Source organism: Hemibagrus wyckioides, linkage group LG11 (genome assembly GCF_019097595.1).
Source record: "Hemibagrus wyckioides isolate EC202008001 linkage group LG11, SWU_Hwy_1.0, whole genome shotgun sequence".
NCBI lineage: Eukaryota > Metazoa > Chordata > Actinopteri > Siluriformes > Bagridae > Hemibagrus > Hemibagrus wyckioides.
This window is the reverse complement of record NC_080720.1, coordinates 17809158-17820514: the sequence shown is the minus strand read 5'-3', so window position 1 is coordinate 17820514 and position 11357 is coordinate 17809158. Positions and strand designations below refer to the sequence as shown.

The following is an 11357-nucleotide window of genomic DNA, read 5'->3' as shown; positions in this document are numbered from 1 at the left end:
CTGCATGCCCAAAATGTGTGATAGTTTTACTCATGTATTGCAATGGCAGCAATACAGTTTAGAGGATAAAAATATATGTATTCTGATGAGATGTAATGCGAAATAAATACCATAATCAGCTAATTAATTTTCCTGGATGAAAAGCACAAAAACAATTTGAACACCAATTTAATAAGCAGTGATGAAATAGTTTTAACAGTGAAGAATTAGATAAACATTAATGTAAGTAATATATACTCACTCAACCATTTATTCAGAACTCTATACTAATCCTCACAAGGCCTCACTTTGCTCTCAAAACAACCGGAATTCTGTGGCATGGATTCTACAAGATGTTGGAAACATACCTTTGAGATTGTAATCCATGTTCACACAATTGTATCTTGCAATTCCTGCAGATTTTTCATTTTTCATGTGCACTTTCATGCTGTGAATCTCCCGTTCTACCTCATGCCAAAGGTGTTTTATTTTATTCAGATACACTGACTGGAAAGGTCACTGAAATACACTGAACTCATTGCCATGTTCATAAAAACCAGTTTGAGATTACTTTTGTGACATGGTGCATTATCATGCTGGAATTAGGCATTAGAACATGGATAAATTGGGGCCGTAAAGGGATGCACATGATCAGCAATGATATTCCAATATGCTATGGCATTCAAGCAATTGATTGATTGGTATTAACACATCCAAAAGAACTGGACTATTTACACAAGGTAGGTCGAATGCCTTGAATTATTTGGTTAACGTTAAATTATGACCCTACCTTCTGTAATAAAGATTTTTATTGTCACATACTCAACTATATACAGTATACAACTTGCACTGTAATGGAAATCAGGCCTACTTAGTCAAAGTCAAAGAAGCTTTACTGTCACTTCAACCATATATAGCTGATGCACTACACAGTGAAATGAAACAATGTTCCTTCTAGACCAAAGATGTTACACACAACAAAGACAAAGTACAGAATAGAAACAATAAGAAACAAGAATAATATGAAAAATAGGACGTAAATATATGCTATCATTTTATGTCATAACATTTGAATTTAGTAACAGTGAAGAATGTCCAAACAGTACAGAGTAGTTATCTGTAGCCTTTCTGTCAGCTGGATCCTGGCCATTCTCTATTGACATGTCTGCAAAAATACTCAGTTGTCACTGTGGCTTTGTGTTTAGTACATGCCCTTTGTTTATGGAGCTTGCATGTTGTCCATGTGCTTTGGGGATTTCTTTTAGGTACTCTGGTTTCCTCCCTGAGTACAAATACATGCGTTTGTAGCTGATTGGTGTCTCAAAATTGTCCATATTGTGTGATGGGCTGGCACCCTCCCCCAGGTGTGCCCTGTTTTCCTGTGTAGGATAAGTGCCACAGAAAACTAATAGATAAAATGCTTTTCCGATGATTTTATCCATGCTGCCACCCTATTGTCTGAGTAGATATTTTCATGAAAGATCAGGTGTACGGGTGTTCAGAAAAAAAGTGCTCATAGGTTTTTCCTCAACTCCGAGTCTACCATGTGAGGCCAGTGAGTGTCTGAGGCTTATCAGGAATACCTGGAAATGAAACATATTTATAGGCCTAAGCTCAAACATCACCATCTGTTGCTTTTAAACTGATTTGGTGAAGTTAATGTTTGATGACATTTATGTTTCCGACCTAGGCTGGTCATATAACCTTTTGTAAAAGGCATAAGTGGAAAAAGCCAAGGTTTAATCTCCTGGCTGAAACAATTAGACTGGATTTACAGATAACGTGCGTACAGTGTAAGCTATTTAACTATGATTATTCAGGCAGTAGGTGTAGTTTAAAGTGAATTCTCAGTTTTCGTGGCTCAAATGATTTGATGGATTTTCTTTGTGCTAAGCGACACAGCAGCACTTCTTCCTCTCCCTGCTTCCGTCATGTGTCGCGCGCGTCACGAGGGTGAAGAGAGACTGTCAGCAGAAACAGCGCGAAAAGTTTGCGTCGGCGGAGCAATAATGATTTGGAAAACAAGGGTGTTTCTTCTACCTTTCAACATTTAACGATATGCAGGAACCGAGGTACGCCGATGTGAATGTATTCAAGACATAACGTTACCACGGCGGTGAACTGTGCTTTGTGAAGATGCTAGAATTAGAAGAGGTCTTGTAAAGGTAAGTGTACCTTGGCAGCGGAAAAGCTAGACAACGGAATCGCAATCTGAAAACACGCTCATTTGTTTTATTTGTTTTTTTTTGTGCGTCTTAAAACACACTAAGGTGTCGTGTGTTTTAAAACACGCCGACTTTCACGTGAAATACGAGCTATACAGTGAGTGTCAGGGCGAAGCTCCGGTTTTGCTGAGCTCTTCTGAGAACCGCGTTTCCAGTTGACTTGCTGTTAAGGAGGAAGTTATCATTTTGTTGTCTGTTGCACCGCTGTCATTTTCTCTCGTGTAAGTGACGGTGCGCTTTAACATTAGCGTTTGGTTTTCCACTATTTCAGATCAAGCGTGATATAACCATTACCTCCTAAATTCATGGTTTGGGTATGCAACGGTGTCTGTCTCTAACTTCTTATTATGAAAGAGGATGCCGTGTACAACCTCAGCGCCAGATTAAACGACGTCTTCGTGTTAAAATTCTAGACATTTCTAGAATATTTTGAAACAAACTTGTTTTGAAGGTCAGTAATCACCTGTATTGGTCCTGAAAGCATACAGTTTTCCCTCACCAGATAAGGTTCCAAGCAGATCTTCCTCGAACCCTTGAGGAAAATTTTTCTTCTTCTTCTTCTTCTTCTTCTTCTTCTTCATTGCTTTGCTTTTATTGATCTTGTTGCTGTCTCACATTTCCAGGGCCCCCCTGTTGGATTCTGAGCTTGTGTGGAATTAGACAGGTTCTCCCTGTATGGCTTCTCCAGTTTCCTCCCAGCACACAAAAATATGCCAGTAGCTGGACTGGCTATTCTAAGTTGCCCCTAGGTGTGTGTGTGTGTGTGTGTGTGTGTGAGTGTGAATATATATCGATGATGCAATGCAATAAACAGGCATCTGGTATAGGGTGTGTCTCTGCCAGCTCGCATCCAGTGGTACTGGGATACAGGCTCTGTATCCACCTCAACACTGTCCAGGATAAAGCAGTACTAAATATGAATGAATGGCGATTATTAGATTTTGGTATAAGATCTCGTAGCTGCATAGATCACATCTCATCTTAAAATACTGTACTAAATAAGAAGCCCAGGTCCTTATCTCATATATAACTCTTATTTCTGTATTTAATATGCCCTGTTTTTTATTACATAGTGATATATGTAACTTTTATACCTTTTCTTTTAGGCCTGTTAGCAATGGACAGTCCATGTTCCGTGAACCGACGGCAGGCATGGGCTCAGAGCAGTCGTCAGTGGCTCACAGTGGAGGATACGGAGCTGCATGCATCTGCATCCAGCAACACAAATATCATTCCAGCTGCACAGCTCTCTCTGCAGGATGAAGTCTTTCCTGATGGTAGGCTGCAAAGTGGCAAATGTTTACATGTTTTGTATGTTTGTATTGTATGTTTTAGCTACAGAGAAATGAGAGATTAGAAAGTTGTTTAAGGAAAAGGGATTTGGTGTATTGTGTGGCCACCTATTCCTGACTTTTTGTTATTAGAATCCTCAGGATACACTGTTATAAGTGTGAGGATCTTTTTTATTAAACTGTATAGAACTTTGCTTCACTTACTCAAACCTGAAGCCTTATAAGACATGCTTATAAGAGGGAACATCTGAGGAACAGCTATAGCCTTTTCAGCTTACTTTGGTGGTAGACATTCAAAAGTGGAAACTGATTTTTTTTTTCCAAGAAATGAGTGAATATTATAAAGAACGTTATTTATATGCCACTGTGTATCTGAATATATGTGAGAGGTTTTATACGAACAATTGCGTATAAATATTGGTTGAAAACCTATGTGATTTGATCTTGTTGGGGGTTGAAATCTCACTGTCCGATATCTCAAATCACAGATCTGTCATGTAGATAGATCCAAGACATTGTATTCAGCTCTCACTGACTTTCAGCAGATGCTACTGAAAAATTCAAGCCTGCTGCAATTAGTGCTGCGTTTGGACGCATACTCTATTGTCACTACAGTAAGATATCATATTGATGTTACATGTGTACGACAAATTAATTCCCCATAAGCAGAATATTCCCAACCATTTGCAAATGTGAACTGAAGGTGTGGTATGCTGTCTTTATTTATGCAAATGTGACAGTCAAATGACAGCTATTGTAGGAAGCCATCTAACAGAATTCTATGAATTTCTGTTCAAAGAAGGTTCTGTGTAGGCAAATTATCTTGAACAGATTATGAGCAAAATCATTCCCACAGAATATAAAACAGCCAAAAAATAAATAAATAAAAGTAATGTGTCAGTCACACACACACAGAAACACACATACACATGTATGCATGCACACTCATGCTAACAGCTGTTTGTATGTATTTCCACAGGATGCTCTACAGGAAAGATTGAAACCTGGCTCCAAAGCTGTGGGTAGGTCTGCATGTTTGTATGTGTGTAAGTCTGTGACTGTGTCTGAAAAAGAGCAGTCTATACCAGTGACCATGCAGGTAGCTCTTTGTGGTTGAATGTTGAACTTTAAGGCAATAAAAATAAAATGAATGGAAACTCAGAGAGTCTGGTTAAAAGGGTAGGACAGAAAAGAGGAAATTAAAATGCGACTAATCAAGACTGACTGACAAAAACATCAGAGGACATTAGAAGCAGGAGAAAATGTGAACATGACTGTAGTGGTAGAATTTGGTCTTGTTTTCGTTTGTTCGGTTTCTTTTTATAACAACTTGTAGGAACATTGCCACTGTATTGTATTTTTAACTGTTGATGTAATGCTGAGATGCTGTTGCGTTTCTGACACCAGTGAATGTGAAGCACAAAGAATAAAATGTCAGCCTAAGCTTTTTTGAAAACGTTACCACATTCACGACAGTTGTGCAGTCCGCTGGGTTATCGAGAGTGTGCATTCTTATCTGAGAATCTTCCTGCATGCCTGCAGTTCGCCCACGTACCATGCTGATTCAGATGTGATCAAAGTAACTGTTGTTTTCATTTTTATTTGTGCCAGCTCTCATACTTTTTTATATGTGTAAATTCAGAAAACTCGCCAGTCAAGAGAACTCAAGCCAACTCACTCTGGGTAAGTTAGAAGGAAGTACTATATAGTTACAGCACTATAGAGTTACATGACTAACAATCAGACAGGGCTGTCCTGAGATCCAGCGGCATAATCTATGCACATAGCAGCTGCTCCACACAAATCTGTTTAAGATGGGGTTGGTGAGTACCTATTACAACATGTGTCTTTTCCAGAATCTTTCCTGAGGTCTGCAAGCAGTTTTGAGGATGACTTGAGCCTCGGGGCTGAAGGTACAGAAAATCAATCTTGTAGTATTTTTTATTTGTGTCAGCCAGTCACATTGTTAATATTTGAGACAATGTGACAAATGGTATGGGTGTCATATAAACATGCTTTAAAGGTATCATCCTGCTCATGAATTCCTCATGAATACCATAGGATTCTTTTCCATTCTAGACAGGCCTTATCTTGTCAGCCAAGTGTTAGCTGATTATTTCCCTCTTCTCAATATTACCATGTAGTACAAATATTTTTTAAAAACCGTTACAAGAGGAACACTTCTTGTTCTGTAAGTGGTATATTTGACTTATCAGTATATCTTTCTGCAGAAGTGGCCACTGTGGTTATACAAAAAAAAACAAAAACAAAACAGGCTCGGCTACTACTATATGAATTTTTGCACCATAAAGCAGATGACTGCACACACACAAACCAGCTAAGATATGCATAAATAAATTAATGAATGAAGCATTAGTGCCAAATCTGTGAAATTTAATCTGAGAAGAAATTAAGTCTTTTAGAATACACTTCATAATATGTCATTCTGTTACAGCTATTGGACTAGATGGTGGATTGCATGATGAAGAGTTTGGGTAAGGAATGTGTTTCACAAGATACATTCAATCATGTTGAAACCCTTCCCTTAAGCACTGAAAGTGTCATTACAGAGATATTCACAAGTTTTTCTGGATTCCTCTGCAGGCACTGTCCGTTGCTCCTGCCCCCTCCTAAATCACGCCGCAAAGATTTGCTCACAAGGTTTAAAACTGGTTTAACCCTTTCCAACAGATGATATATCTATGGCTTTTTTTCTAGTAATTAATTATTTCTTACATTGTGTACATGTGTCTCAGCAGCACTCCTCAGCAAAGGCTTAATGTGCCATTCAGAAGTATGGGCCACAGTATGGCATCTAGTATCTACTCATCCACCACCAATAAGACTGCTTCAAGGTAAGGCATTTTAAACAAAAGTGTCTTGTAATCTGTCAGGTTTCTGAACTGGATTCGGATCCAACAGTGTAGTTGACATTAACCTGTTTTGTTCTCTTGGTCCATCTCTTGCATTTTCCCTCTCACATACACCAGTGTTTCTGAGGTCCTGCAGATGTGTGCTGAGGATGCAGAGGAGACTCTGTACCAGTTAGGATTTGGTTGTGAGGAGCCACAAGTAACCGCCCGTATACCAGCTCGTTTCTTCACTTTCCCTTCACAGCTCAGAGGCATCAACTTCCGCCTGTTCCTTGAATCGCAGCTCCGCCGTATTCGTGAAGAGGACCCCAGTCTCTCACTCGCCAGTAAGTAACACTAATAAATGTAATCCAAAGGGGTGTAAAAATAAAATCTATTTGAAGATGATTTTCACATAATTGCTTAAATTTGTTTATATAGTTGTCATCTAATTTTAATAATATTTAGAGGGTAAGTAACAGACTATAACGATCATTTTCAGATCAAGAAAAGTATTGAACTTCAGAAAACACTTCTACATGGATATTCAGCTGTAGTGATACAAATAGAATTTTTTTGTGCACATTCCCTGTGGAAAAAGAATGGCGAACATGTTCCAGTCACTTTTTCAAGTGAGAGTTGCTAGGTAACTGATCATGGATGCAAGCTAATAACAGAGACTAATGTGTTATCTAAACAGCCTATGTTAAGGCACAGTACAGTACAGTGGAAATAAGGCAGAACCGATCACTGTCATTTGTATAACACGTATTAGTAAATTAACTGTATGTTTACAGTATTTACAGCTGAACACCGTATTGAGAAACATTAGTGTGTCACAAAAACATCAACAAAAAATTCACAGCATTTCGAAAATAATCAATATCAGGCTATTCAAAATCATCTCAAACACTTTGTCAAGACAATAAGGTCCTTAATCTGTTGTGTTTAGTAGTAATGGGCCCTGTTCACACTATTGGAAGTGGCCTTCAGAGGGTAACTTCCAACTATGCATGGAAAGAAATGAAATCAAACACTACCATACCAAATAAAATGTTTAAAAAAAAAACATACGCTTACATAGCAAACAAGTAGATTTTGTCATAATAAATAAACTGCACCAGCAGTAAGTAGAAATTGTTTCCCATCTAAACAAAGCAAACCGAAGAACAAATGTGACAAATAATAACCCTTTTTCTGTGGTAGGTGATTGGCTTTAAGGCTTACAGGAAATCATTTCCCCATGTCTGCTTACTTCTAGTTTCTTTGAAAAGGGCTTGTTCTGTTCTCTAACACAGTTTTTGCACATTTCTTGTTTAGTGGGTCTTCAAAAATGATCAAGGTCACTGAACACATAACCTGTTTAGGTTCCATGAAATTAGGCTCAGATAATACTGATGTCTAATGAACTGATGATATATGTTAAACAATTTAACATTACAATAAGTAAATAGACTTGCATGTTGAATAGATTGAAGATCAACACACAGGGATTTTGGAAATTCAAAATGTCATTGTACAATTATAATAATATTTTAGAAATAAAGGCCCAGATATGTTCTGGCTTTCTAGCTATTCAAGTATTTTTGTGGTTCTCCTTTGTGCAGGCCGTTTCCGTCAGGTGGAGGTATTAACAGCCATGGCCAATGCTTTCTATTCTCTCTACTCCCACGTATCTCGGACACCACTTCAGAAGCTGGCACCACCTGAATTCAGCTTTTCTTCACCCACTGTGGAGCGAAGCATTGGTCAGCGCTTCTTTGGCAACGTGCGCACTGAACCACGCTCTCCTGTGGAGCGTCTCAAAGACACTGTGTCTAAGATGTGCTTATACACACGTGGCTCGGACCCTACCTCTCCAAACTGTTCACCTCGCAAGAGGAACAGCCTGCCGGATGTAGTTGAAATGGTAGTGGGGAATGTGAGGCCTGAAGGGACCCATGACCAGAGTAGGGGAATGTTGATACAAGGTGGCAACATAACTCATAAGGTGAAAGATGAAAAGGCTGTACAGCATGCTGAAAAAATGAGTGACCCTGAGAAAACATCTAGTGCACATAAGCAAAGGATCCAGCGGTGGTCACAATCAGGGCAGAGAGAAGGTCCTAGAGCAAAGAGCTCCCTGTTTAAGTTGGACCAGGCATCTCTGGAATCGAGGCATACACAGAATTCACAGGATACAGACTTGGATGAAGATTCATCCAATTCTACCTTGCTTCCTGATTCCTCAAAATATCCTGATGATACTAATGCACCAACTCCAATTATTACTTTTCATACAGTTTCCACTCATGTAGTGGAGCATGTGCATAAAGCACCTTATGGGTGTCCAGAGACATATAGTGTATCAGCAATGGGCTTATCAACCCCTGGTACTATACATAGGCCAGAGTCATGTTCTAGGACAACAGAACACAAGCCAAGCATCACAGATACAGAATCATCACCAGTACAGTACAAGGATGAGCTTATGGTGGAAGTACCAGTAACTTCAAAGATTTCACAAGGTGATCCTGTGTCCCTCCACCCAAGCATCACACAAGGGTCACCATGTCAGATCATGGTTACTGGATGGGAGGATGATGGCTCTGTTCTCCACAGAAACTCATTTGAGGGCTATACCCATTTTACATACCCTGGTAGCACTGCACAAATGCATTCATCCCAGTCAGAGCAGCAGAAGTTCCTGAGCCCCAGCAACCCCTCAACTAGCCAGATCAACTGCCACCTCAAGCCGGCTAACTCCTTTGAGTTGGAGGAGGTATGTAACTACCCATATTTTTTATAGAAGATATTTAAATGTTGTTAGTATGTTGTTTAAAATACAGCTAGCTTGTTGAAGCCGCTGCACACAAAAACACCAAGTGCACTGTAAGGAATAAAAAGGACGTACTGTTACAGTTAAGTTATTTTGTTTTAGTTATAAAAGCTGTAAACTGCTGTTCCATCACCTGCTGATCTTTTACTTCCTGTGAAACTAAAAAGACAAAAGTTCAGCATGTGTTGGGAAACCGATTAAAAACTGCTGTACCTCTGACTGTTAGAAAACAATGGAGACTGATTCCATAACAAACATGGAACTTATCAAAAAATGATAACACTACAATGAGCACATTAATATAAACCTGTGAATTGCCTTGTTGCTGGCACTAATGTCAAAACAGCAGAAAAGTAGACATTACATAGTTAGATAGTTCCAGTCCACTACTTTGTTTGAACAGCATTTCAAGACTGTTATATTTAGTATAACCTCACCGGGAGGTTTCACAGTTTGTACCACCAATGTTCACTATGTAAAATTCTATTCTCTATTATGAAAATGTTCTGAAAAGCTGGTTTCCTATGAAGTGAATGTGGCTTCTTCAGCATACATTTTCTCTATTGAAGCGGAAAAAAAACAGAATTTTTGCCTTTTTTGTGACTTGGTTACTTGATATTAATCTCATGTTTATTGAACTATTGTACAAAATCACTGTTGCACTCAGTCATCTGGTTATACTGTATTTGTACACATCTTTTCAATAAAACACCTCACCCTTTTTTATCCTCACCATATTCCTTCTCTGCTCAATATAATGTACTCTTGCAAGCAGAGAATAATAATGTGGCCATAGAAATAAACCAGTTTCTCACATGCAACAAATTAGAGATGTGTTAAATAAGTGCTGAAAAGCTATCAACAATTCTTCTGCATAGGTCCAGAGTGTGGGAGAGGAGGAGAACATATCAGTGGAACAAAGTAGTGCATGCATGCTGTCGGTTACAGCATCTACGCATCAGAAAGGTGAGTCATCCCAGTTACTCCAGTTACATATACCAGTTACATACCAGTTTCTTTCTCTAGCCTACTGAATTACTGGGCAGTTTCATCCATAGACAACATTTACTTTCATTCTTAAACGATTAACTGTTAACATGGGAACGGTGTATGTGTGTTAAAACAAAGTGCTAGAAAGTAACCACACTGAAGAGAGCAAGGCCTTACTGCTGTTAACGCTGACACACACAGCAGCTTGTTGCTGTCAGCACTGACTCACAGACAAGTGCATCTTACAGGAAGTCTTGAAGAAAACCATGAAATTAGCAAGCCACTTTCTCAGAATATTCTATAGAAGAGGGCAAAAGGAAAGAAATAAACAAGTTTTTAATGCATGACTGTTTGTCAGGTTCACCCACGAGAGGGGACAGTTTCCAGTCAGACAGCAGTGGCTTTGCTGAAGAGGACATGCAGAATTTGCTAACCTCCGGTAATAAGGAGATTAGCTGAAGACCAAAACCCACACTTAACACATACTTAATTATCTATTTAAAGGTTTTACTTCTTTTAGAAAATACAGGAGCTTTCTCACACAGTCATAAAAAAACTTGTTTTGCTTTTGAAATGACATTACAACTGCAGAAGACGACATAACATTTGCTCATCTGAATGTATTGCAAATAAGCAATACTGACATTACATGAACTATTTGTTAATGTGTTTTTTTTCTCCTCTGTAAGATTGTGCAGCTGCAAAGTTTTGAATATTTATTTTGTTTTATGATAAAGTATTTATTTGCACATCAATGCTAATATCACTTGAGTGTTTTTACAATGTTTGTGCTGGTTGTACAATTAAGCATGAAACATGATTGGACGCTGAATTAAAACATCTTTATTGTGTGTTGAATGATGGACCTCTCACAACGCTAAAACTGATCAAATGAATTTTCTGTACATTCTTGCTCAGAAATGAACAACAGTTTAGTTCCATATGGCCTAAAGATGTTAGCCCACAATATAGTAACTTCATTTAATTTCATGCAATATCTCAATTGAGCATAAAGGGAATGGGCAATTTGGACCCAATAACCAAATTTTTATAATATATATATATATATATATATATATATATATATATATATATATATATATATATATATATATATATATATATATATATATATATATATATATATATATATATATATATATATATATATATATATATATATATATATATATATATATAT

At 38.1% G+C, this 11357-nt stretch overlaps 1 protein-coding gene across 2 annotated transcripts; it reads left to right on the top strand.

Moving 5' to 3' along the window:
- The first annotated feature begins 1748 nt into the window (after positions 1 to 1748).
- On the top strand, positions 1749 to 11183 carry tespa1 (thymocyte expressed, positive selection associated 1). Of its 2 annotated transcripts, none has more exons than XM_058401917.1 (12): positions 1749 to 2144; positions 3311 to 3481; positions 4476 to 4518; positions 5139 to 5179; positions 5353 to 5409; positions 5952 to 5991; positions 6101 to 6157; positions 6253 to 6351; positions 6487 to 6695; positions 7956 to 9109; positions 10045 to 10132; positions 10515 to 11183. In XM_058401917.1, the coding sequence occupies exons 2-12, from the start codon at positions 3322 to 3324 to the stop codon at positions 10613 to 10615; spliced, it is 2049 nt and encodes a 682-aa protein (XP_058257900.1). In that variant the 5' UTR covers positions 1749 to 2144; positions 3311 to 3321; the 3' UTR covers positions 10616 to 11183. The 2 variants fall into 2 exon arrangements, with proteins under 2 accessions (XP_058257900.1, XP_058257901.1); XM_058401918.1 differs by having other exon boundaries at positions 1754 to 2144; positions 6256 to 6351.
- The last annotated feature ends 174 nt before the right edge of the window (positions 11184 to 11357 follow it).